At 42.1% G+C, this 27846-nt stretch overlaps 1 protein-coding gene across 1 annotated transcript in view; it reads right to left on the reverse strand.

The window, feature by feature from the left end:
- Positions 1-706: 706 nt before the first annotated feature.
- Positions 707-27846, reverse strand: part of FNDC1 (fibronectin type III domain containing 1) — a 101664-nt gene continuing 74524 nt past the window's right edge. Inside the window, exons 15-23 of the mRNA XM_087425072.1 lie at positions 26249-26317; positions 24698-24841; positions 22447-22677; positions 15805-15913; positions 10060-10139; positions 6984-7013; positions 5849-6010; positions 4371-4493; positions 707-1440 (exon numbers count right to left, since the gene is read on the reverse strand). Coding sequence (XP_087281198.1) covers positions 1325-1440; positions 4371-4493; positions 5849-6010; positions 6984-7013; positions 10060-10139; positions 15805-15913; positions 22447-22677; positions 24698-24841; positions 26249-26317 — 1064 coding nt within the window. The 3' untranslated portion in view covers positions 707-1324. The remainder of the gene's footprint in view (positions 1441-4370; positions 4494-5848; positions 6011-6983; positions 7014-10059; positions 10140-15804; positions 15914-22446; positions 22678-24697; positions 24842-26248; positions 26318-27846) is intronic.

Consider the following 27846-nt stretch of genomic DNA (forward strand, 5'->3'; position numbering starts at 1 on the left):
TACAACAGGTTTCACCTGGACATAGTACTGACATGAAAATAATTGATGCCAGGAGCCTGGACTGCATTCTGCCATTAAATCATTTACACAGAGGTACAGCCTGTGGGCCCCAGAAAAGCTTTTGTCTCTACCTCATTCCCACCACTGCTTCTCTTAGGCTGGAACCTTTATGAGAGAAGACAAACCCTTCATTCCACAGAGCTGCCTGAGGGCACAGAGGAGCCAAGCACATGGAAAGGACGTCATGTCTTAAAAGTAACTAGAATTAAAGTGTCTTTAAATAAACTTTCTTGTGCTACAATCAAGAGAGGTAAGATGCTTATATTTTGAGGAGTAAATACTGAGACAGGCAGGAAAGGGCAAAGGAGAGTTTTTTTTAAAAGAACTGGATTTTAAAATCATTTGGGACTTAAAATCTTAATTAATCTGGCAATTTACTGGATACATCCCCAGGGAGGCACACAGTCCGTTTTTCCCACGGGTATGGAAAGATGGTCTCCTTTGGTAGAAAGCACTCAGTTTGCAACTAGTTCATTGTTAGTTTCACAGCATCCCATTCATTTCCATAGTTCAGCAGCATTCACAGGAAGCACACCTTTCCATTGTTGTCATATTATGTAGAGTACGTATTCTCTGGATACTTCTAAAATGTGTTAACAAACAGCACCTTTGCCCCAAAAAAGTCCCATACACATTTATGGAGTGAAAAAGTACAAATTTAGCAATTTTAATCAATGTTCTTGCAGACAAGTGTGGATATGTATATGCATATATACATATATATATCAAAATTGAGAATTTACAAATAAGATTTGGTACATTTGGTCTAGCAGTGGGTAAGTCCATGGAATAAATCTTGAGTAGGATATATTTCCTTTGATGGTGTTCTCAGTAATTCAGTTCTACTGCACAGAAAAAGATCTGACGCTTAAATTCGGCTAGTTTTGGAGGAGTCCAATGAAAAAAAAGAAAGCGTGTAGCGTTCCATGAAGCAAGCACAGCATATTTATGCTGTCCCCTGGAATCAGTGGGCAGCCCCTGTAGCTGTGTGTTTCTGCTGTCTCTGGGATGTGCTACTACAAGCAAAAGGTGTGGAGAAGCAAAGTTAACAGCAACATTGATCCTGTGTGTAGTCCAGACCAAGAAGTAGGACTGAGTTCCAGACTGAAGATGCTCAAAATGTCCAGTGTCCATCATGTAGCCTTGCTGACATCCAGGGACAGTAGGGCTTGGGACACCATCTTCCTTTTCCTGCTCACAACCCCTAGTGCAAGTTAGTCAAGGGGGCCAGGTAGGGTGAGCTTTCAGCATGATCGTCCTGTGGTTACCACTTCCCTGGAATGGAGATGCCACATTCGTACCAGCCCACATAGTAGTAGGGTGTTCCATAACCAATGTTGCCAAAGCTGACTGGCTCCTGGCGATACTGGCGATGGTAGCCTGGAAGGGTAGAACGAAAGAGAGGGGAAGAAAATGCATCTGTGATATTGTGATTTATAATGAGAAATATATATATGGTCTTCATCCCCATTCTTGGCACAGAATTCCTAAAGCCTTGGAATTTCTTAAGTGATAAGAACCATAAAGGTGTCTTGACATTCATAACAAACCTCTTTTGACTACATTTGAGTCTGTGTTAATAAGGTGACTTTTGGAAAGCACCTAAGGGTGGGGGCTGGTCACCAGAGGAACCAACCATGGGAGTAGAGGGTTGAGACTTTTGGTCCCACCTCCTGACCTCTGGGGAGGGGAGAGGGGCTAGAGATTGAATTCAATCACCAACGGCCAATGATTTAATCAATCATGCCTATGTAATGAAGCCCCCATAAAAACCCAAAAGGAGGTGGTTTAGAAAGTTCGGGGTTGATGAACACGTGAAGATGCTGGGAGAATGGCGTGCCCAGAGAGGGCATGGAAGCTCTGCACCCTTTCCCCATACTTTGCCCTAGGCTTCTCTTCCCTCTGGCTGTTCCTGAGTTATATCCTTTCATAACAAACCAGTAATCTACTAAGTAAAATGTCTCTCTGAGTTCTGTGAGCCACTCTAGCAAATTAATCCAACCCAAGGAGCGGGTAGTTGGAACCTCCAATCTGTAGCCAATAGGCCAGAAGCACAGGCAACAACCTGGACTTGTGATTGGTGTGTAAAGTGGAGGGGAGGGGGTGCAGTCTTGTGGGTCTGTTCCCTTACCCTGTGGGATCTGATGTTATCTCTGGGTAGACAGTGTCAGAATTGATTTGAATCGTAGCTGACACCAACTGGTGTCAGAAAATTGCTTGTTGGTGTAGGGGAAAAACCCACACTCGGAACTGGTGTACAATCGTAGCATGCAAAGTGCCTGAACCAACAGGAAAATTCTCATCCTTACAACCTCCATTCAGACAGAAGACCTCTGAGAATTTGTTCTTATGACAAATGTTACTTCCAAATAAACACAACCATTTTTGTGTGGGGTCACAACAGCCTCTGAGGTTTATACCAGGCATGAATTGTGGGGATAACCCAGTCCCCACACAAGTGTGTGACACAGGTAGAAGAGAGTGTTCATTAGTCCCTTCTATTTCTCTCTCTCCACAAAAGGAGATCATTTTAGCCAATCGCTATGGAGCCCTCACGGTGGGTAGGCCCTGAGCTGGGCAAATAACTGTAAGCAAGATTCGCACCTGGTCCTCACCGAACTTAAGGCCTTCAGACTTGCCTAGAACTCCAGCCTCCAAGGTTTAATTCTTGAAATCTGTGGTAGACTTTTAGATCTTTCAAGTAAATGTCTCCAAGGGAAGAATGCTGAAACATTTCTGACCATTTCTCTCTTGAAATAGAAGTGATGCCCCAAACTCAAAAAAATTTTTCTGGCAACTCAACAGCTACTCTCATCCCTTTGTCCCTTTCACTCTTGTCAGATGAAAGGCTACCTGTCATTCTACCAGTGAGTGTACTGATTAACCAGCACCTCTGTTCAGAGCCAAAACCATGACCACAGCTTCAGAAACACAGTGAAATACAAATAATGCATAGTAACCCTGGGGCACTGCAAGATCCTGAAAAAATGAAGAAATGTGATATATTTTGTACACTTATTGTGATGGTTAATTTTATATGTCAACTTGGCTAGGCCACGGTACCCAGAGAGTTGGTCAAATATTATTCTAGATGTTTCTGTGAAAGTATTATTTCAATGAGATTAACATTTAAATCAGCAGACTTTCAGTAAAGAAGATTACTCTATATAATGTGAGTGGGCCTCATCCAATCAGTTGAAGGCCCTAATAGTAAAAGACTGACCCCCCCTGAAAATGGGGGTATTCTGCCAGCAGACTGCTTTCAGACTCAAACTACAACATGTACTCTTCCCTGGGTCTCCGGCCTGCTGGTCTACCCTGCTGGACTTGCCAGACTCTACAATCGTATGAGCCAATTCCTTAAAATCTCTCTCCTCTTTCTTTTTCTCTTATTGGTTCTGTTTCTCTGGAGAATTCTGACTAATATACTTAGTTTACTGTATTGTGTATTTTACTGTATCTTAATTCTTTGAAAACGGGTAACTTGTATACCAGCCTATGGTATTTTTTTTCCAAACTAAAAAACTTGATAGATCAGAACATTTCATGTCTTGAGAATGCCAGATCACTAAGAGTTGAGTGCATAAAGGAAAAAGTGATGGACTTCATTCAGCTGTTCTATTTGTTTGTTTGTCTGTTTGGGGGATTGGGAGAGTTAGTAACAAGTTGTTAACCTTTGAGATTAATATACTTGTTCTCAGCTTATGATGACATAATCAAATAGTTGATACATTATCTCTTGAAGTATATGAAGTAGGTATATGGTTGGTTTGCATGTTTATTTTTTTCTTCTCTGTACTTTTGTCTATGCCACTCTCCACTTGGCAGGCTTCCCAATCTTTGCATATCTAGGTATCTTTATGACTCTTCTGAAAACCTCCCCAGACAGCCTGCCTCCATTGAACTCAGTGACTATAATCTGCACAATTACCTGACAATAGGACAATCACGTGACGTAACTCTTGTCATTATCTTGTCATAATGTACTTAAAGTACATTATCCTGTACTTGAAGTTGTTCACTCTCAGTTACCTTTCACATATTTATTTTCTGTTCCAAGTTATGGAGCATGTTCCTGAGAGCAGGGATAAGGTCTTATATTCCTTTGTATCCCTACCTCCCCTAGGCTCACCCCAACTCCAGCACATGGTAGAGGTATTTTGCTGATTCCTTATTTTTATGATCCTAAATACTGCCAACATCCATCTTCAAATGGTAAACCAAAGGCAGAGGTATGGTGAATTTCTCCTTATATTAGCCCTCCTCCCCCACCCCTCATTTTAATATAATCAAGCCTTTGCTCACATTACCTTGAATGGTAGGGAGGGCTTCTACGTACGACTGAGGCCCTGTTCTTCCATCAAGGTGTGAATCCACAAATTGACAGTGGTCTTCTCCTCTTCCCCAGCTGTCCCCAATGCTGTAGAATGTATCTGCATAAAGGAATATAATGGGTCAGTGACTGGTCAAAAATGCCACCACTGGTTTAGGAGTTTACACAAGCTTTGGAGACCATTTGAATTGGGTACTTCACTTAAACTCTGTGTGTCATACTTTCCATATTTTAAAAAATTGTGATAATGGCACAGACTTCATAAGTGTTGTAAGAATTCAGCAAGATCATGTGTGCTAAATACTTCACAAGTGTTCAATAAATGGAAACTATTAATATCATAGGCAGTTTCAGCCTGTAAATTGTAAGCCTTTTTTACTCCTTGATTTAAAGAAAGGAATAGAGGAAACTAAGATAGTCATAGAATATATCATGAAACAATTATGAAAGGTATAAAGATCTATCAAAATAGAAGAACCTATTTTCACACATAACTAGAAGTAGGGTGTGCGTCTGTGGCATGAGACGCTGTCCATGGTGCTGAAACACAGCTGCACAGTAGGGCAAAGTTGTTCTCTCAACCCTGGGATACTGGAGACGGCTGGGCAACCTCTCCCAGGAATTCTGAAGCAGCAGAGGAAAAGTGTGGTGGCAGAAGAGAAAAGAAAGAGCAGAGAGAAACAAATAGACAGTGAATGTTGGGAGAGGCATATACACTGAGAAACTGCCAGAGTGGGGGATGGTAGGGAACACTTAGTTTTGACATTGTCTTTAAATGATCACCACTAGCAAAAAAAAAAAAAAAAAAAAAATGACCCATGACAAAATATAGACCAGCTGAGGGAAAGTTAAAAAAATGTGTGTACTAAAAGTTAAAAGTTGTGCAAGTTTTTAAATGAAAAACAAGTTTCTGTAGATGGGTGAGTCAGAGCCAGCTGGGTAGAAATGACATTTTGAAATGTTAGTAGTTCAAGGTACTTATGGTATTTTTTGTTTTAATCCCCTACCCTGATGGAAACAATGTAATTTTTATTCAAACACAGAACAAATAATACTGGTGATATATGTTTCACCATCTACATTTTTTCCTTTGTAAGGTTGTAGCAACGGCAGGGACTGGAGGGGGCACTTTTCCTCAATACTTCCAGCTTACACTCACACCTATTATTATCGAATTAATGGCAAAGAAAATTGGCCTTTAAATTTCTAACAGGATTTTGGACTTAATTCCTAAAATGTAGTAGATTTGAAATATATATACATATTTCTGGATGTCGATGTAAAAACTAGTAACTCCAAAGGAGAACCTGCAGAACTGGTTTGTATCAGAGCCAGAGTGAGACATAATGGGTCCACACCTCAAATACATTCTGATGCACTTGGATGTCAAGTTAGTACCCAATAAAATAAAAACCTCGCATACCTTCCCAAAGCACAGCATCCTCAAAGACCTACCTTTCAGGTTGTCACTGAGGTAGATCTTATACCGCAGTGAATTACAAAGAACGACTCCCACAAACTTTCTATACCACGTCCGCTTCACATATTGCCGACCGTGGCAGTCCGTGTAGCTAGGATCATGTTTGAAAGTAAACGGGATCCAGATGGGCTCACCGCCTTGACAACACAAAACACACCCTCTAAGTCATGGTGTTCCACAATGTCTATTCTTGCACAAGGTATCAGAAAATTTGATTTATCCACTGGGCCTTCCCCTCCTCTCAGGCTTTTCTGAGCAAAGTTTTCCCACCTCCTCAGAGGGCACCCTCTTTCTCTTTCCTCTTCTTTCTTAGCACTAAAGTACAGTTGGGGAGTTCCTTTTACCTGGACATATTTAAGGTATTTGCATTTCTTTAAGGGATTCTTTTCTGTAACGGATTCTTGGAGTAAGAAAAAATCTTTAAGCCTCAAGGAAAATAAGCTATAATGACATATTTGATCTTTTGGGGCACATCAAAAGCACAAACTCCTACTGTTCTTGTCACTCATAAGACCTGTCTTAAGCTTAAGCAATAGAGCTTTCACAGTTTGTTTGAAAAACAAAGTAAAAATCTGTTGGACACTTAATGTTTTTTTGCTATCTTTTCAGCAATTTAAAATATTCAAAGGGGTTATGTAAATAAAGTTATCTATTTCATAACCATCCCATAATGGGTTTTTTATAAATATTGGCTGCTATGGCCCTATTAAAAACTTCCCAGGCCGGCCCCATGGCTTAGTGGTTAAGTGCGCGTGCTCAGCTGCTGGCGGCCCCGGTTCGGACTCTGGGTGCGCACCGACGCACCGCTTCTCCGGCCATGCTGAGGCCGCGTCCCACATACAGCAACTAGAAGGATGTGCAACTATGACATACAACTATCTACTGGGTCTTTGGGGGCGAAAAATAAATAAATAAAATCTTTAAAAACTTCCCAGATCATTCTTTTCCTAGATCGGGATGAAGGGTGCAAGGAAATCATAGAAGTTGTCAGAAAATTATGAAAATGCAAAAATGGTCCAGCATTTCTTCTTTTGATTAATCGTAGCAATCGCATATTCAATATTCAACTTGATTACTAGAATGTCACATTTATCAAGAAGAGAAACTTACCTGGCGGCCTCACAACAAGCAGAGGATTGTCTGTAGAATGAAAAAAAAATAGATTTCACTATCATATTTCACAACCATGCAACTGTTAAAATGTTTATTGTAATTGAAAGAGCTAACCAAAGATCTATCTGGAATAGATAAGGAAAAATGTAAGGTTTATTTGATAGATGCCAATGTTTTTCCTCAGTTTTTCCTTTCTAAACATTTCCTTTTAAGAAATACTCTTTTCTAGTTATATTGCCATGTTATTTATACAGAAGCTGTGGGTCCCTGAATATAGTAAGATTTTGACTTTGGGTACTACAAAATAATTCAATATTCATTATTTTTTAAAATGTGCTTACCTTGGGAAAACAGTTTGGAGGTTTCTTTAAAAGATAAACATATACCTATTATATGACCTATCCATTTCACTCTTAAGTATTTATCCAAAAGAAATTAAAACATATGTCCATACAAACACTTGTCCATGAGTGTTCATAGCAGCTTTATTTGTAATAGCCAAAAAGTAGAAACAACCCATGTCTATTAACAGATGAATGGATAAACAAATTGTGGTACAGCCATACAATGGAATATTGCTAAGTAATAAAAGAGAATGAACTATTGATACATACAACAATATGGATGGATCTCAAAATGATTATGCTGAGTGAAAGAAGCCAGACAAAAGAGTTCATACTGTATGATTCCATTTATATAAAATTCTAGAAAGTGAAAACTAATCTATAGTGACAGAAAGCAGATGAGTGGTTGCCTGGAAACAGGGGAGAAGATGAGCACATGGTGAGGGGCAGGAGAAGTAAATATATTTATAAATGTATATAATCCAGATAGAAATATATCTGGACTGCAGAGCAGCAGGAGGCATGTGTTGGGGTGATAGCGATGTTCACTAGCCTGATTATGGTGATGGCTTCAAGGGTATAAAAACACCTCAACACTTATTCAGTTGTACACTTTAATTACGTGCAGTTTATTGTATGCCATTTATACCTCAATAAAGCTGTTTTTAAAACATGTCTATATCTTAGTCCAAATAATGTCACTTAAGAAAACATGAACCTAGCTTTTTAAGGAATTCTGCTTTAAAAAAAGTTCCATTTTTATAAAATTCCATGGGCTAGGTAAACACAGGCCATTCTCTCTTTTTGTTATTTTTAAAAAATTATCATAGAGTAAAGTTGCTCTTTTAGGGTAAACATCCTACGAATTTCAACACGTGTATACTCCTGGAACCCTATCACAATCACAATCAGGATATTTCCATCACCCCAAATCTCCCTCGTATTGACCCTTTGTACATACCATTCATTTTGACCTCATCCACCATCCACAAAATAAAGGGACATACCATTAGCTGTAAGTGTAAATGCTTGTTTTGCTCTCCTTTTCTTAAGTGTCAATAGTCTGATGAAAAAAGTCTCAAACACTCCAGGGCGGGGTGGAACAGAACAATACAAAACAACAGAGCTTTCGCCCACGGTGCAGCCTGTGTTACACAGGTATATTTACTTCATATATTAGTTTTTACATTTGGCAAGTGTCATAATTCAATTACTTGATAATTTGTTGTTAATCTAACCGCTTTCAGCAGGTCATACAAAATGAAGGAGAGATTTGAATAAACTGACTGAATAAAGTGAAGATGGCCAGAGCGAATAATTGTCAAATTTCCATGTGTGTGAGGATCTCCTGGAAGCCTACTGAAAGTGAGCTTCCATGATCTCACCCAAGAGAGTCTTACTTAGAAGTCTTGGTGGGCCCTGGATTTTCATCACTCACTCCCTGGAGGCCACAAAGGATAGGGTGAGAGCATGGTAGGACTTTTCTTGGGAAGAGGGTAGCAGAGAGCTGTCTTTTCAAAATTGTACATTGCAGCCTCAGAAATTACATTTATATCACTTTCTCTTCTCAGATAGATTTCAGACCTGAATTTCTTGATAGCTTTTTAGATTTGAATTATTTGGTTTTTTTCCTACAACCTCTATCACGTTAATTCTGATAGTTGCCAAAGGTCCATTCTATTTTTAGCAAATGCAGCCATAAGTATAGGCAAATTCTTTACTTTAGCAAATTAACTACTGATAATGGTTTTCTCTTACTCTTTCTTAATTACCAATGAAAAACACACTCCTTAGATGAAATAGGGGAAAACACTTTTGAGGTCCTTTGCCCACATTTCCTGCAAAAGCATATTCTCATAAAAGATTTATTTTTTCCACATATTTTGTTTCAGTAGATTTCAAATCATTACACTTAAAAATATCTTCCAATGATAAACACTCTGGGATCCAGCTACGTGTAGGAAATAATCTAACCAAATAGAAGCTAGAGCTATTTTAGCACAGAGCTGGGTTTCTGAAGGTGGCCTGGCTTGGAGCTGCAGGTACCAACCCTCCAGTGTGCCTTCCTATATGGAAAGGTTGCTCACCAAGGAACTGTCACCGTTCACACAGTTCACACACACCATTCACACAACTCTGTGTGTACTGCTTCAGACCATGACCACAGGAATATTCTTCTGAAGGGCCTGAGAGCTCTGCATGCCAGCGTTTGCAAATGTAGGGACATCCTCTGAGTGATATTGCTTGCAAGATTGAACAGTATTTTAATTAAACTCCTCATATTAAGTAAAGACATCTTCGTCTCCTAGTAAAGGAAGCCTCTTAGAGATGTGACTAATTAGAAGAAGAAACGGCCTCTCAGGCCCAGGACACTGATGCTTTTCAGCTGTTTGCAATAAAAACAAAAATTATTTCTGCAACTAAATCTTTTACAGATAGATTCAAACTTAACTTTCTTACACGGTTGAAAATTTGACTTTTTCCCTTTCATTGGAATTTGACCTTTCCACCTTCTAGGCAGTTCCAAGGAAGACTACTTTTAATTTTATTATCCAAGTTTTAAGCTAGCAGACAGAAGCTGTTTATTTTATAAAGTGATAGCCAATGTGAATTCATTAAATAGAAAAGTAAAGATTTTACTTCTTCAGTTTTTATTTTATAATAGTCACTATTCCAAATTATTTGTTTTTGAGAAAAGGAAAGAAATGAGAATGTGAAGTCGCCCATACCTGATTCTGTAACAAATGAGACTGAAGGGCTGGTAGGTCCAGGGCCATGAGGATTTTGGGCTTGAACTTTAAAATAATACCTGAAATTGGAAGCAAATATTTTTTGAAAGGGAAGCTTGTTTAATTTCTATGTCATAAGACAGAGTCCCAAACTACTGAGCACCTACTCTGTGGCAGGGTCTGAGTCCTACTTTTTACAAATGCATACATCACAGCCATGTCTTCATATTTTTTCTGAATTTTCTCAATTTCAAATAACCTTTCAAAATAATACAATTAACAGCAAAGACGTGTGGTTAATGGGAAGAGAAGCGGCGTATTGGGCAAATAAGTCACCTAGAGAGTGTGTGTCTCTTAGGGCATAAGGGTTGTACAGCCCCGTGCAAGCTGGTCCCTGGATGAAATGCTCCTCTCTTGTCCTGCTCTCGTCGCAGCTTGAGTTCCACAACTTGAGAGGGAGAAGTCGGAGCAGCAGAACACTCACAGAGCAGAATTCAAGTTTCAACCTAATTCTTATCACTGGACTCCCTGTGAAAAAGCAGGATGTTTGACCAAATAATGACGCGACTCGTTGTTGGCAGAGCGAAGCTGAACCAGACCAGAGGCTGGCCTCCTCAGTGGAACTAACATGACAACGATGTTTTGGGCGCATGACAAGTGCTGTGGTTGGCTCTGAAGCTTCAAAAGTCACTGAGTTTCAAGTTTCTGTGCCTCAAGAAAAGAGAAGGAAATCTTGGAACAGAGAATGTGCTAGAAAGCACATTGTCTGAATCAGCTACTTCGTCTAGAGGGAGACTGATAAGCCAAGTAGATTGGGAGTTCCAAAACATCTTGCTTTGCACTCTCATAAGCTACAAGACAAAAAGTGGTGGCTAGAAAATACTACAGCTCAATACCAGAGTTATGAGCCGCTACATCTGTTGTTAATCTCTGTGTTCTCCTTATCTTTGAAATTCCAGATATTACCTGCACTCTCTTAGTCCTTAGCTACTAACAGGTGAAGAAGGGGAGTAAAAAATCCCTCTGCCATTTTACAGAGTTTGTAAAGAGCTTTTTCTCATGGATTCTGGCCAACAGGAGCTACATTTCAATGTTACAAAATTCTTTATTTGATTAAGTTAGGCACACAGATTATATGCACTAATAAAATGCACTGATTTTTTTGTTTGTTTGGTGAGGAAGATTCGCCCTGGGCTAACATCTGTTGCCAATCTTCCTCTTTTTGCTTGAGGAAAATTGGTCCTGAGCTAACATCTGAGCCCATCTTCCTCTATTTTGTATGTGGGATGCTGCCACAGCATGGCTTGATGAGCTGTATGTAGGTCCACACTCGGATCCAAACTTGTGAATCCTGGGCAGCAGAAGTGGAGCACGTGAACTTGGCCACTACATCACCAGGCTGGGCCCTGACTGATTTTTAAGAGGTGAATTATTTACATTCAGAGAGCGAAGGCCTATTGTTGCACCACTGTCCTGGCACCAAGGCTTCTGAGCTTCTGAGATCACCAAGGGAGCCTCTAGCCTCACACTTACACAGAGATATGTGTCTTTGGGTTTGATTAAACAGAGAACAAACAAAAGCCCATTCGGTAAATTAGTCTTCTTTTAAATCTTCCAATTCACATCTCATTTAGAAGAGAATCCTTTTTTAATTCCTTTTTTAAAAAAAGATATGCACAATTAAGAACATATGAGTTTCTAAATCTCAATTCATTCAGCAGTTCGTGTTTTCCCAAGATGCATACTTTTATTTGGTGGTTGTGGAGTTATTTAAGGCAAAACTCTACAGGCAGTTCAAGCAGTGGGTTTGGCATCCATCAATGATACTGATCAAACTTTACAGATGCTTTTTTTTCCCTTAAGAAAAGGCAAGCAAAACCTAAGGAATGACACTTACGTACAGAGGCTACATGGGACATTTCTGCTGAATGTTTCTCCCATCACTGGAGCCACCCTGATGCCACTTACCAAGTTTCAGAGGGAAGCACAGCCATGCAGCTCAGGAGATGGCAAAAGGGATGGCCAGGTGGCTAAGACAGACCATTCCAATGTCTTTGTTCTATTTATCTTACCACCAAAATCGAAGGATTCTCCAAATCTACCTTCCCTGTCCACACAATGATTCTATCCTCTCCACAAAGCCCATATGGCCCAATTCCAAGGACATAATTCCATTTGAACTTCACCTAATGTGTCAAAGTAAATTTAAATATGCTGAGCTAAAAAATACGGAATTATGAAAAAAGTAAAGTTCCTATTTTCAAAAACCACATTAAACTTTTTCTGTGAACTAAATATATATTTCATATTCTGAATAGTCTCCGCCTGACCCAAGTAACCAGAGCAAGCCATGCCTTGCCTCCTTACATAAGTTTTTGGCACCTTCTTCTGAATAGCCTCCACAGTGACAAATCTGTGTACTTCAAGTATGGATTAAAATACGCAGACTCCAGAGAGTGACTGGGGGCTGAGCTGGGTGAATAAGGTGGACAATGTCCACATGATGTCAAAAACAAGATTCAGTTGGGGCTGGGCCAGTGGCGTAGTGGTTAAGTTCACACGATCTGCTTCAGCAGCCCATGGTTCACGGGTTCGGATCCCAGGCATGGACCTACACGCTGCTCGTCAAGCCATGCTGTGGCAGCATCCCATATACAAAATTGAGGAAGATGGGCACAGATGTTAGCTCAGCGACAACCTTCCTCACCAAAACAAAAAATTGAGGGAGATGGGCACAGATGTTAGCTCAGCGACAACCGTCCTCACCAAAACAAAAACAAAGAAAAACAAGATTCAGTTATAAAGAACCAAAGCTGATTTTTACTCCCTGGCTCCTCTTGAGTTGACTGATTCTTGTGTCTCCGACATGGACTCTGAGGATGGTTCCTGAGAAGCCCTGAGGACTGTGATGAGGATGGGAAATGCAGCCTCTGGGAAACAAGCACGAGGACTCCTCAAGTGAGTCCACCAGAGATGCAGGGAAACAATGAGCGTCCTCACATCACAGTCACACTTTTCCAGCTGTAGAAATTTAGCAGCTGTTCAGAGGGGTTTTGAGGAAATCTGTGTAGAAGGAGGCACACATGCTGTGCGTCCTAGCCAGCACGCCATCAGAAGAATCATCCTGGGGGCATCCTGGGGAGAAGGCTCCAATAGCAGCTGCTGCTCCCAGCCTGTTTATCAGGGGGCTGAATGTGAGTGAAGGGGAGGACAGAAGCCACAAGGGACCCCCAAGGCCCTCTGGGACCGGTCTGTCCAGCATCCAGCCTCCTCTCCCCCTCCTGCCCTATTGGTCTTCTCTCCTTCTTCAAATGCAGCCCACCTTTGAACATGCTTTCTGCCTGGAACAACTCGGCCTCGCCCCACCCACCTTCTCCAGGTTAAATGCTGCTTATCTTCCTTCCCCAGAGAAGCTTACTTGACTGCCCCTCTACCCCCAAGCTCAGGAAAAAGTCCCCTGTTACACACTCATAGCACGGCATACTTCTCCCGCAGGATTCTGACCAGTGAAAGTTTATATTTATGTTGTTTATGAGCAATCTGTTTCCTTGACCAGACTGTGAGCCACGTGAGGACAGGGCCATGGGGTATTTTATGCCCCTCCCCGACTCCTCGCCCACCCCGCCCCCACCCTGCCCTCCACTTCTACCCTTAGTGCACCACATGGGCCTGGCCTTGAGCAAACACTCAGTAAGCACTTACTGAATGAACTGTGGGCACACCTTCATACCTGTTTAAAGAATGAATAAACCTTCATCCTACATAACCATCTCCTGATATTATTCAAAACTCAACATCAGCCTGGCTGCAAAAGTTCTGGAAAGAACATTGGACTTGAGGTGGGGGTGGCGCACGAGAGACTGAGATTCAAACTCTACTGCAAGTGGCTATGTGAAAACATCTCTAAGGGCTCTTTCAGCTTTCTGACACCGTGGCTGTGCTATAAAAACATTGGCACTCTGCACACAATACGAACATTGGATGTGGATCATGTTACCTTTAGTTTTGTTATTTTTGTTTTAATTAATCAATTTTTCATTACTATTAGGGAAAAATAAAGTGCTTTCTCAGTTTCCTGTTTTGCTACTTGTTTCTTATCTGTCAAATCCTGAAACTCATAATAGTTTATGAAAAGCTCAGTTCAGGGGAGCCCAAATGGCACCTTAAAATGCCCTGAGGAAAATTCTCAGCTAGTTCAGAAGTTTCTCAATACCCATGGCTGATACCGGCTCAAGACAAGGTTGACATAAGGGAAGCCATATCATAGAAAAGAAACCCTATTGTAACTTTGAATGACCTCTGACTAACTAACCCAGCTGGATATGCACCCTCCAGGAGATCTAACCACTCTGTAGATTTTACAACCCCTGTTTGTGCACATACCTCCCAGCTGCAATAAGATAACTTTGTTCTTTTGAGTTCCTTAGGAATGTGATGACCCTTGAACAGAGAGTCTATGCTGATAACCATCATCAGTGAAAACTGAAAGATCTGGTATGGCACTCCCAGTCTGTAACACCAGAGGGTCAACATTCCTAACCCCTTCCCCTATAACCCACTGGCCTATATAACTGCTGTAAGCTTTTGTGTCCCCTTAAGATGGTTCTCTGAGACATGAGTTGGCCATCTTCCCCCTTGCTAGCAAGCTGTAATAAACTGCCCTTTCTCTTCCACTATCTTGCTGCTTGATGATTAGCTTTTGTCTCATGGCGAGCAGACGGTGCACTTTGTGCGGTAACACGGTTATTGTCCAGTTTCTATCCCCTCAGCACATATCTGTTTATGGAGAGTATTTTGTTCCAGCCTTCTCCGTGTTCCTCTGGCTGCAGAAAATGGGGCCCATCGTCACATCACTTAGGGCTCTTTGCTACGTAAATACAGTGGCTTGACATGACAACAGTGTGCTGGAGCCATTTGCATGGGGTTGAGAGAGCTGATTGTTAAACATTCAGGAATTCTGCAGGCCCACTGGTAGCTTGAAATTGGCCATGGTGGGAGTATTTACACTACAGAAATTGGTGAACACTATAAACCAGGGATTTTTTTTTCCCCAGAGAGCCAGTTTATAAGCACACCACTGCTCCGCCATCACATGCTTGTTTTCCCCATGTTTACCCACCAGGGAAGCCTTTCTGATGATCATTACCATCAAAACCAGATCGTATAAAAGAGGAAATGCCCACTCATCCTCTTTGTACCCTTGAGAAGAAGTTTTGCATATTTCACACTGAGGACTACAAACTCTGGGTCCCAGATGGCCCTCTGGCCAGCCAGCCACTGCCCAGTTTGCAAACACATGCTTGTAACCTGTATTAATGTGTAAAATGCATCTTTTTGAATGGTCTTCACTTCTACATCATAGAGCCTGAGTCCCAGTTCATGTACGAAGGTTGTGCTGCCTAATGCCACCACATGGGTTACTACAAACAGATTGATTCCCTTTCAACACACAGAACAACCTTTCTTTACCCAGTGGCAGGTAGTGTTTAGTCTGGAAAATAGAGAACAAAATATAAACAAAATAGAGACAATTACAATCCTTACAGTGATTTCTTCTAAGAAAAATACATGACATACGGTAAGTGTTCATTGAAATTCTATGAGAACCAAACAGAGAATGCAAAAAATAAAAAGAAAGAAATCATAAAAACATTTCGATTGATCCTTTCATTTGCAACCTAAAGATATCTGTGACCATGCACACAGGTTTCATTTTTTTGTTTTTAAATGACTGACACATCATACCTTGTGTTTGGCTTCAGATTCTCAATGGGCAAATGAGTTACTGATGAAGACTGAGTGGACCACTTGTTCCTGATGAAGTCTTCATAGGATGCACTGTAAACCAAGTAACCTACAAGTGGAAATAAGGAAGAATCCAATGAGCATCAAGGAACCACATCACACAAGAGGCACAACCCAGTGGAAGAGGATGGAGATGAGGCAATGGCATGGAGGCAGCCCAGTGGGAGAGGTTTAAGAGTGGGAGCAAGCTGCGTGCTGGGTCAGGATGGGGTATGATGTTGGGATCTTCTGGTGAATCCAGATGTGGATAATAAAATTAAAGACACTTCTTGATGACTGCTGCTTCCCTACTTCTCTTCCTTGTCCTTATCCCCCACATTCCCTGGCCTTCCCTATCTTCTCAGAACCAATCACATCTAACCTTGACTGCACAGAGAAAAAGGCAGCAGAAGAAAAGAGCAGTGACCTCCACACAAGTATTTAAGAATTTCCTGGCAGACATATACAATTGTCCTTCACATGAAATGAAGAAACCGTTGGTGGTGATGTGTGTGTGCGTGCGTGCGCACGTGTGTGGCTGAAAGACCCTGGACTCACAGTGATCTCCTCACCCGCTGGGTGAAGGCTCTCCTTTGGTTTCTAGTTGCTGCATAGGTGTGCCTGCCCTTGACCTTGATGTCTAATGACGGCAGTCAGGCAGCTCTTCTTTCTGCCTTAGCTGCTGTTAACAGACGTCAGCGGGCGGGCCCTCAGCCCTGACACCTGCCCAGCCTTCCAGCCTGCCTCAGAAGGCCCAGTGAAGTTCATGTCACAGCTCAGCACATCCTTTACACTAGGTCTCTCATGTCATACACAAAGGAAGAAAACACTTGTCCAGCACTTCCTATGTGCCAAACATTATGCAAAACACTTTCTTTTTTTGTTTGTTTATCAAGATTTCTCTTTTTTTAAATTTTTTAAATTTTTTTTGTTTATTGTGGCAACATTGCTTTATAACATTGTATAAATTTCAGGTGTACATCATTACTTCTATTTCTGCATGCACTACATCATGTTCCCATGTGCACCACCCAAATACTAATTACAATCCATCTCCACACACATGTGCCTAATCATCCCTTTTGCCCTCCTCCCCCCCACCCCCTCTGGTGACCACCAATCCAAGCTCTGTCTCTATGTGTTTGTTTGTTGTTCTTATTATCTACTACTTAATAAGTGAGATCATATGGTATTTGACCTTCTCCCTCTGACTTATTTCACTTTGCATAATACCCTCAATGTCCATCCATGTTGTCACAAATGGCTGGATTTCATCGTTTGTTATGGCTGAGTAGTATTCCATTGTGTATATATACCACATCTTCTTTATCCATTCATCCCTTGATGGGCACTTAGGTTTCTTCCAAGTCTTGGCTATTGTGAATAACGCTGCAATGAACACAGGGGTACATGTATCTTTACGGATTGGTGTTTTCATGTTCTTTGGGTAAATACCCAGCAGTGGAATAGCTGGATCATATGGTAGTTCTATTGATTTTTTGAGGAATCTCCATACTGTTTTCCATAGTGGCTGCACCAGTTTGCACTCCCACCAGCAGTGTATGAGAGTTCCCTTCTCTCCACATCCTCTCCAACACTTGTTGTTTCCTGTCTTGTTAATTATAGCCATTCTGACGGGCGTGAGGTGATATCTCATTGTAGTTTTGATTTGCATTTCCCTGATAGTTAATGATGTTGAACATCTTTTCATGTGTCTGTTGGCCATCTGTACATCTTCTTTGGAGAAATGTCTGTTCAGGTCTGTTGCCCATTTTTTAATTGGGTTGTTAGTTTTTTTGTTGTTGAGATGCATGAGTTCTTTACATATTTTGGAGATTAACCCCTTATCACATATATGGTTTGCAAATATCTTCTCCCAATTGTTAGGTTGTGTTTTTGTTTTGTTGATGGTTTCCTTTGCTGTGCAGAAGCTTTTTAGTTTGATGTAGTCCCATTTGTTTATTTTTTCTATTGTTTCTCTTGCTCGGTCAGACATGGTGCTTGAAAACATGTTGCTAAGACCAATGTCGAAGAGCATACTTCCTATGTTTTCTTCTAGAAGTTTCACGGTTTCAGGTCTTACATTCAAGTCTTTAATCCATTTTGAGTTAATTTTTGTGTATGGTGTAAGGCAATGGTCTACTTTCATTCTTTTGCATGTGGCTGTCCAGTTTTCCGAACACCATTTGTTGAAGAGACTTTCCATTCTCCATTGTATGTTCTTGGCTCCTTTGTCGAAGATTAGCTGTCCATAGATGTGTGGGTTTATTTCTGGGCTTTCGATTCTATTCCACTGATCTGTGTGTCTGTTTTTGTGCCAGCACCATGCAGTTTTGGTTACTATAGCTTCGTAGTATATTTTAAAGTCAAGGAGTGTGATACCTCCAGCTTTGTTCTTTTTTCTCAGGATCCCTTTAGCTTTTTGGAGTCTTTTGTTGTTCCAGCAAAACACTTTCAATTGTTTTAATTTGATTAATTCTCCTGATACTAGTACGTAGGCTTTGCCACCCCCATTTTGACACATGAGGAAACTGAGTCTTAGACTGGGGTTAAATATCTTGTCCAAGTTCACATTCATTAATTCATTCAACAGATATTCATTGTGTGCCTACTATTTGTCAGACACTGTACTAAGTGCTGGAGATAAAATGGTGACTCATTTTATCTACAACTCAAGAAGCGGCAAGGCAGACAGACAAACAGAATTACCCAGCTGTGACTGGAACTATGAAGAAGCAGCCCAGGTGCTTGGAGGGAGTGTGTAGGGAGAGCTTCCCTGGGGTCAGGAAAATGGGGTGGATAAGTGAAGGATGGGAAGTTAAGGTGCATGGTAGGAGGTGGGAAGGACTCCAGGTAGAGAGGATACCTGAGCAAAGACACTCAAGAGGGAGGGACCAGGAGAAGGAGGAGCCTTGGAGTGGCAGGGTGGGGGACAGCATGAGATGAGACTAAAGAAGCACAGAATGGAACAAATGTGCAGTGCCTTTAGGTCATACAGTCTTTTGCTTTTCAGACTGCCTTCCATGCCTCTCTCTGGTACAGGGTGGAGAAAAGATCGGGTTTGGGCTATGGGTGGGGTGGTCTAGCTACATGGCTAGTGCAATATCTAGGTGGGAGGTGGCAACAACTCAGGTTAACGTGGTCGTTAATGGAGGGAAATGGATGGGTTCAAGAGAAACCTGGAAGGTAAAATTCACAGGATTTCATGATGAACTGAATATGGAGGGAAAATAATAGAAGATCTGAAGATGACCCCAAAGCTTCGGGCTTTCAAAAAGGGGTGGGAAGTGGGGTCACTCTTTGAGATAGGAAACACAGATGAGCAGGTTTGGGGATCTGTGTCCTGAGTCTGATTTTGGATACGCTGAGTCTGAGATGCTTTGGAAACATGCTGGTGGCAATACCCAATGGACATCTGATTTTACTGTTTGAGGCTCAGAGGAAAGGCAGGCTTGGCCTTGAGCTACAAATCAATGACTCACCTCCAAGACGAATTAAAACCATGTGCCTGGGTGAGGGCCTGAAGGGAGAGATGATAAAGCAAGAAGAAAAAAGGACTTGAGACCAAGCCTTGAGAAATCTCAACACTCAATGTTGGGATGAAGAGGGTGAGCCTGTAAGAGAGACTCAGGGGTTGAGAGAATCAGATCACAAGTCAAGGAAGAGGAGATCAACAGCATCTAAGAGGCAAAGTACTTCATTTAGCAACCTCTGATGGCTGATTACCTTCACAAGAGCTATTTAGGTGACACAGAAAGAGTGGATTAGAGGCACACATCTAGCCAATGGGCACGCTGGAACTAGAAGCAGGTGCACTGGGCTCTGAAGCCCTCTCCACACTGCTCCCTGGATGAATTCATTCTTCTCTGTTTTCTACAAATGTTGTGTGAGAACCTGTGAAGTGTTGCTGCTCTCTCCATAGGATTCCCTCCTCCTCTGACGACAGTGATGTCAAGCCATATGTGCTTACAGTGATGCTGTATGTAACAATGGCCCACCCAGTGGTGGATCTGGCTCACACGTGTGCCCTAGGAACCCTGGCTTTGACGGGCTCGGCATGGCTCTTTGATCCTCTTTGATCTCCGACTTTCATCAGAACCCTGTGCTTCTTCCCAGGTGGTGCGGTTTCTCTGCTCATCCTCGTGTCTGGATTGTGAGGGCTTCAGGGTTTTGATATGTACTTGCTGAGCACATGTAACTCCTGATTTCTCTGTTGTTCTTCTCAGAACCAGTCCTGAAAGACTGATGAGCTAGTCCTGAAAAACTAAGGGGCCATCAAATTGGTGATTTCCCATGGCAACACTCCTAATGGTGTCACCACTTCTTTTACTAGGAGTGATTAGGGAAAGCAACTGGTCGCAGGCCTATTTACTCTGCAGGAGTTTCATATTGTTGGATACCACCTTGTTACACGTTGACTTGACTGCTGGTGAAAGAAAGAACAGCTGGTAAGAATCAGCAGAGTACTCAACATCTCACACAGCTAAGAATCCAGATGCTGTGCAGTGGGTCCAAAAGTGTGATGTTCTGTTTAGGTTTAGGATGTATCCATGTATCCACTTCGCTTCATTTTCATATGGGTATCAAGCACCAGCTGATTCACTGGCTGATGAAGAGCTCCCACTATTTTCACTTTCAGTCTCTTGGGGTCTGCTGCTTTTCCATGCAAGGCTGTCATGTGCTGAAATGTTCTACGGTAATCAGCTTGGCAGGAGTTGGCACAACTTTATATTGGGAGTATCCAAGTCCCTATAAATAGCTCATCCACGTTATTTACACTAGTGGCCTGAGTGCTTGTGATTAGGGCACTGAGGTTTGGTTTTGGGTTAGGTGTAGGGTATGTGATGATGTGATGACATCAAAGGCTCCAGAGAGCCTTGGACAACTTGGGACGCAAAGTTAACAAGAGCACGTGTTTCAGAAGCACGCCCTCTACAGGATAACACAGGGATCGCGTCTGAGTTAAGTCACTTACTGGGAATTCTCCAAAGGCTCCTTACTACACCAGGCCTTGAGGCACGTTTAGTGTGGCCAGGGCTCTCATGCTGCAGCCAATGCTTCTCAGATGCCCCAAGGCTCAGGGTGCAGCGGTATATTTATGTTAAGTAACATTTATTACATAAGAGATCAAAAACTAAATAGCTTAAAATAAGGTTTTCAATTATTTTTTCTGTATGCTTGCTTGCTTTTAAAAATTGCCATTCATAAAATCATATTCAATTAATAAAAGGATTTTGTGGCTGTTTTGACTACAAGCTTTCCTCCTTCCACTGATGTATTTGCTTTCTATTAGGAACTTACTGGACTTCACAGAAACTGGTCTCAGCAGCCAGTGCAGCACACACACTGGAGGGACCAGTCCTTTTAGTTACACCAAAGACTCAGACTCCTCCATCCCACCAGCACCCCACCAGCTCTCTGGGCCCTTCAACCTCACCTGGCACAATACCCAGGGGCATTCTTTCCTGTGTCCCTTATTCTGGCTTTTGGGCCACTGTGCAAACTCCATAAGAAAAGTCAATCTTTGAATGTTCTTGGACATTTTTTCTCATTTTAAGAGATAATATTGGACATAAAGCAAAAGCCTAGACATTTTCAATTCTATGAACTATACTAACATAATAGTAACAGATAATATGTCAAACTCCAACCTATACCACCAACCTCCCCCAGCCCCAAGACACACACACAGACACAGACACACATATGCCTTCCTGTTACACAACTTGCAGGCCCAGAAGGAATCATTTGCAAAGGAAGGATCTATTCAAAGAAAACACCAATTCTTTTCTGTAAGAACTCATTTCAACATATTTATCCTCAAATATATCCTTGGCAGAGTCAAATGAACTCATGAACATCTCACAGGCCAAGACCTAGGAGGCTCAAGAATCCTGGGCATTTTTCCATCACATCCAATTCCCACATAAGGAATTCAGAAGCACCCAGACTGGTTTGGAAGCACTCAGCAGGCATGGAAAGAAGGGAAGAGGCAGAGTCATGATCTCAGGGTTGACTCTGACATGGGGCAGCACACAGTAGGAGCTCTTTCATCACCTGTGCTGCAGGATCTGATCTTAAAAGTGGCTATGGTGGACTCCCTGGCCATTTGCAGGATCATAGAATGTTAGAGATGTAATGATATTTTGCATATGAGGAAACCAAGGTCCAGGAAGATAAAGTAGTTAGCTCAAGGTCATACAAACCCATCTGGGACTAGGATTCAAGACTTCTAACTTCCATCCAGTGCTCTTCATACTACCCCACAAGCCTTCCCTTGTTGCCTATATTTCATCGTTTTGAAAGAAGACATCTTATTCATCCATCCAAGCTATTCATGCATCCATCTATCCATCCATCCATCCATCCATCCATCCATCAATGCATTCATCCATCAACCATCCATCTGATCCATCCATCCATCTATCCATCCATCATCCATTCATCCATCCATTCACCCACTCATGTATCCATCCATCCTTCATCCAACCATCCATCATTCATCCATCTATCCATCCACTCATCCATCATCCATCCATCCTTATTGTCTGTATTTCCCACCTCCAGGTCGATGGGAACTCTGAGCATATGCCTTGAACACACCTGTTACCACATCTCCTGGGGATGCTTTGTCCCAATCCACAATGACAAATGAGTGGCAGCCTTCCACTGCAACCACAGTGATGTTGCGGGGGGCATGCTGAGGAGGCAGGTCACTCTTCTTCAGCTCATTTGGGATGATTTCATCCAGGCTTTCCACTTGGAAATGGTCCAGAGCATCAGTCAGAGAGCACGGGGCTGATGGGTCTTTATTTAGGTACGTCACATAAGGAGCTGGAAAAGAACAGAGACACCCATTGGGACTGCTGAAAGCTTTCTCTGGAGACATAATGTCTGCCCCATGGAGTAGACTCACCATTCAGTCTCTCCCTGCTAGACAGAGGTTCCAGGGCCATGAGCCCTGACGCCAAACTCAGAAGCACATTCCTACCTCTCCTTAATGGATCCACGCATTTACATCTTTCAATCTGCTGGTTTCAAAAGATCGTATTGCCCCATCAACATCAACGATTATGCCCTCAAAGTAATTTTGAAAGATCCCCGGACTATAATTCAATGTAGTATAAGTCTGCAGCATTCTGCCATTCCTACACCCAAACATTTGGAAAAGTGTGAATCGGGCCCAGCTGACACTTAAGTAGAGCTCTCTCAACACAGTTCATTCCCTAGACTGCCTTGGGACCAGAAAAAAATATACACTGCTCGAGATGGACAGCCTCTAGCCTTCAAGCCTGGGTGGCCTTCCCTAGGGCTTCAGGGAGCCCCATAACCATCTGGAATATCTGCACAAGGCCAGGCCTGAACAGCCTTCTACAACATTACTGCTCAGTACAATAATAGCTATTCACATTTATGGACAGGTTCAAGGTTTCTACACACATTATCTCAGTGGATATGGGGCCTGGGAATAAGGCAGGACATGGACTGATACCCCATCTTCCAGCAGAGCCTACTGACCCTAAGGGGGGGCCCACAAAGCAAGGGTCAAACAGGAGACTACCTCCAGCCCACAGCCCTTTCTATTATCTACACTCTATAAGAAGTCAGACAAGCCAAGGAATTGCAGTTGGAGCTTTATACACACAAGACTTCCCTGTGCTCCCAAGTAACAATTTCTAGTACTTAATAAATGTTCCATTGCATCTTTTGGCACTAGGTTCTCATTCTCAGTGGCCGTTACGACTAAGAGCAATTTTTAGCTCCTCTATTTTCCAATAATTGTATAAATTTAGGCCTTTAGAGTTTGTCCATGGATCTCATCAGGAAGTTTTGGGGAGTAATCCACTATACTTTATAGAGCATTAGACTACGAAAATAGCCAGGCAACAGTAAGCCTTTCAGTCTTCAGAAGAGTTCTTTGGAACAGCTAATAATAAAAAGCATTTCAATTTCTGCCATGGAACCATAGAGAGAAAAGTCAGAACACTCAGTGAATTCAGCCAGGCTGCTGCGTGCCATGGGCCAGCATCAGCATTGGCCTCAGGAATGCTACATCAAACTAATATCCTTGTTCTTCAAGTATGTGTGGTTTAGACACTCCACACTATGTCTTGACTGGCAAGAGTTGTTCTCTGCTTATGGCAGAACATTTATTTTGGAAGCAGAAAAGTGTGATATTAGTTTAAGCTGTTGCCTGTCTCCACTTCGTAATATATTATCTTTTTTCCACTTAGTAATATGTTAATCTGTCTCATTAGTGAAGTTCATTAGGGGCATGGGAAAAGAAGACTCGCAGAGGGAATGAAACACAGTTTAGTGAAATCAAATTTCCTCTTGAAATTGTTTTAGTAAGTGAGAAAAACGTCCTTGAGGCTAATGAAAATTATAGGGGATAACTGAAGAAAAACAGCTTTGGCTCTGTGATACTAGTAGTTCAGTTCAGTAAACTGCTCATCTTGTAGGAAGAAATTAACAAGCAATGTGCAGGCAAGGCCTAGTGGTAAGTCTCACCTTAGAAGAGTGGGATACAATAAAAACACTCATGTTCCCTGGTCCTGATGATTTTTAAGTGTTTCTTCTTCTTAGTCTACACAAAGCAGCCTCTCTAAACTCTACTCTGTCAGATACCAAATGTTCTCCGGCACACTCCCCTCTCCCGACTTCTGCAGAAAGCAAGTTAATCTGCATCTCAACAGGACTGACTCACTGAATCACGCCAGATGGAAACTTCACTCTGGGAAAGTTTCTGCCCCAACTGTACCGCCTTGGCCAGGCCAAGAGATTAGTTATGCTCTTCTTCAAAGAACAAAAGTTAAAAACCCATGTTTCTCTGATTAAGCAAGTTCTAATTTACCAACAAATCGTTTCTTTCCAGCCAGATCAAATTCTTCTTCAGGAAAGGAACTAATGGAGCCTTCTGGTGAGATGACCTTGGGTGTGGCAGCCTTAGTGGAGGGCGTGGTGGTGGTTGGTGGCCTCGAGGTCTCAAATTCATAATCTGAAATGATAGGAAGGCTGTGTAATTGGGCACTTCCAGAAAAGGGGCACTGTCTGCAGTCAAAAGGTACCTTCTTAAGATTCAACTCGACTACAGCGTGCATACACACACATCCTAAAATAAGTGCTATGCCTAAACATAATTTGTTTCTAATAAAACAGTATTTCCCCACATTTCAGTCCCCCCTGAAAAGCAGCTGAGGAGAAAAGAAAGGAATGGTAAAAAGAAACACATATGACCAGAAAAATGAGATTTCAGAATCAAAGCTGGACAGAACCTTACAATTCATCCAGTTTACCACATTCTTTTTACTGGTCCAAGGCCGTTCTCTGCCTAAATAATTTTGCCTTTTAGAGCCATAAAAGATTCACATCAGAAAATAAACTTAATTAAAAAAAAATATATATTCTGTGCATGAGCTTTTTTCTGGGGAGGAGGTGAGTTTAATCCTATTAAGAGAACTAATCCTTTAACATGTAAAAAAGAAAATAAAACTGCTCCCTTTTCAACAGCTCAAAGACAATAAGAAAGGTGCTTAGTATTTTCAAAGGAGCTAAGAAACCTTCCTTTGCTTTCTGACATCTGCTGTTCTTCTTTTAAGTCAGTTTTTGTTTGAAAACTGTGGGATTAAACCACTACGTCAAACTTTATTATGATCGCATCAAACGTGACATTATTCCCACATTCGGCATTTAAGGCCATTGGAGCTACAGATAATAGCAAGCAACGTGAAGCACAAAAGTGAGGCCACCCCGAGCGTCAAAGGTGACTCTGGGGTGGGGACAAGATGCCCACGTGAAGTTCTTCAACTGCAGAGGCAACTTATAAGACACCCAGAGCAGCCACAGGGTGGTAAGTGCAGTAACAGCATTAGTTACCATTTATCAACTACTGCTCCAGATTCTATCCAAGGCATTTTGTATTCTTAATCTTCTAAACTCACCCGTACTTGAAAAGAGTCTATGATAAAAAAATCAACACACTTATAGCATTGCATTTTTTATGTAACTAGAAAAGGAGAGGAGAAAAAAGGGAAGAACAAAAATGAGAGCCGCCAAGAAAAGAAGCTGAGACTTTGGTACAAACAGTGGTGGAAGGCAGAGGCCCAGGCGGAAGCAGCTCCAGAATTTCTAGAGGAGGGAGGGCTTGGGAGGGAGAGAATGGGGAGCACAGGGGATTCATCTGGAAGTTGCCTTTGCATCTCAAGCACACTGTTTATCTCTGGATCAAACATGTATTGGGGGGTAACTTGGAGGGGTGGGGTACAAGCACCCTTCCCTACACATTGCCACCCAGCTCAGAGTTCTGAAGGAAAATGCAATTGAGATCATTCACTTAGTAATTAAAATAAGACTCTCCAATGGGGAAAGAAATTGTTCAAATAATGTGTTTAAAATCAGTTAGTACCTTCATCATAGATCACGTACGCCTCTTCCGTGGGTATGGCTGTGTCGGTCTCCAATCCTGAGAACTCATCTAGTGGAGGAGGGGAGAAAGGGTCATCAAATTCCACAGGGTTGCTTCTCAGTCCCTCTCTCAGAATGGTGCCATGATTCATTCCACATGACCCTTTCATGGGAATAAGTCGCCAATGCCAGGCCTCCTCAGCTTTCTCAGAAGGAGGAGCGTGAGAACACTGAGGTGGAACCCGGATTTCCTCTCCTTTGTGCTCAGAAAATGGCACTCAAGATGCCCTCCAGGGATCAAAGGAAAGACACCTCCGCATCATGCGGACTCTCCAGCACAGCGAGTTTCTGACATCACCCTCCCCACCACCACCACCCCCACCCCGCCACCTCGGTGCCCACGCACCCTGCCTGCCCAGGCAGCTCTCGAGATGCTGAAGGCAGGTGCCCTGGCCATCATGTCACAGGCCTGAGAACAGGCATTCTCAGAAAGCAGCAAGCAGAGTGGGCAGTTGGTGCTCAGGACAGTGCAAAAATCCCTCCACCTGTGAGCTCCTTTATTCATCCCACCCCCTCCACCTTGCTGCTCGCATGTTCTAGAAGCAGGGTGACTTCCTGCCCCTCCTACTTCTAACTTGGCAAACCACACTGCCGTGAGTTGCCTGTGCTTCACTCTCCCTGCTAGCCTCCCACCCTCTCTAGTGAAGAGCTCGCAAGCCACCAGAGGCCTGTGAGATGCCCCGGCACCCACTTCGCCATTGATGTGGTGACCCTGAGTGCATTCTGAGGGGGCCATGAATGTCAACAAGAGAGAAGCTGTAAATTATTATCCACCCTACAGCGGTCAGGATGGTCATTTCAAGAAAAACTATTCGACATAATTTTTCCTTAGGTCATTCCAATGTCAATATGCCTGGATCCAGGAGGAATTACTTCTGGGCTGGTTCAAATCAGACAGTTTTCAAGTTCACACCACCCAAAGTTTGAGGCTAGCTTGCCGTTTCTTCCCAGACTACCATTTTCTTTCCCTTGCCAACGTAGTCTTGTTTTTCCTCATTATTGGTTCAGATTCATTTCTTTTCATCATTATTTTTAGCCAGGTCAAAAATGAATCAATTCTACAACTTTTGCATCCCAGAGGGAACAAGAAAAGGGAAACGTACAGCATTTCCTTTATGGATTCTTGGTGTTGAGTGTAATTCCTTGAGGTGCTGAAATACTCCGGCACGTGTAGCAGGCCACAGAAATGATGGCTTTTACCTGCAAACTGGAATCACTTCTTGAATGAGTGACAGTTAAGCCTTCTGGCAAAAGTAAACATCCTACTGAGTGATTTAGTGTTCTTTTTTCTTTTAAGACCAAATAAATTCAGGCACAGTTTTTTTAATATGGCATCATAGCACCATCTTGACTCCAAGTAAAAGTAACTTCCACATGTAATGAAGTATATTTACAATTTTTTTAAAAAGCTGACAATGGGAATCTGTCCCACTTGAACACCATTTTGAAGCATTTGGAACTATGTAAAACTGAATGTTTTATAAGTCAGGTCAGCATCAATGTCAAAAGCTTCCAACTCTTCATAAAAAGTAGTTACCA

The sequence above is a fragment of the Ceratotherium simum genome, chromosome 38 (assembly GCF_057802395.1).
Source record: "Ceratotherium simum simum isolate JZ-2026a chromosome 38, ASM5780239v1, whole genome shotgun sequence".
Lineage (NCBI taxonomy): Eukaryota > Metazoa > Chordata > Mammalia > Perissodactyla > Rhinocerotidae > Ceratotherium > Ceratotherium simum.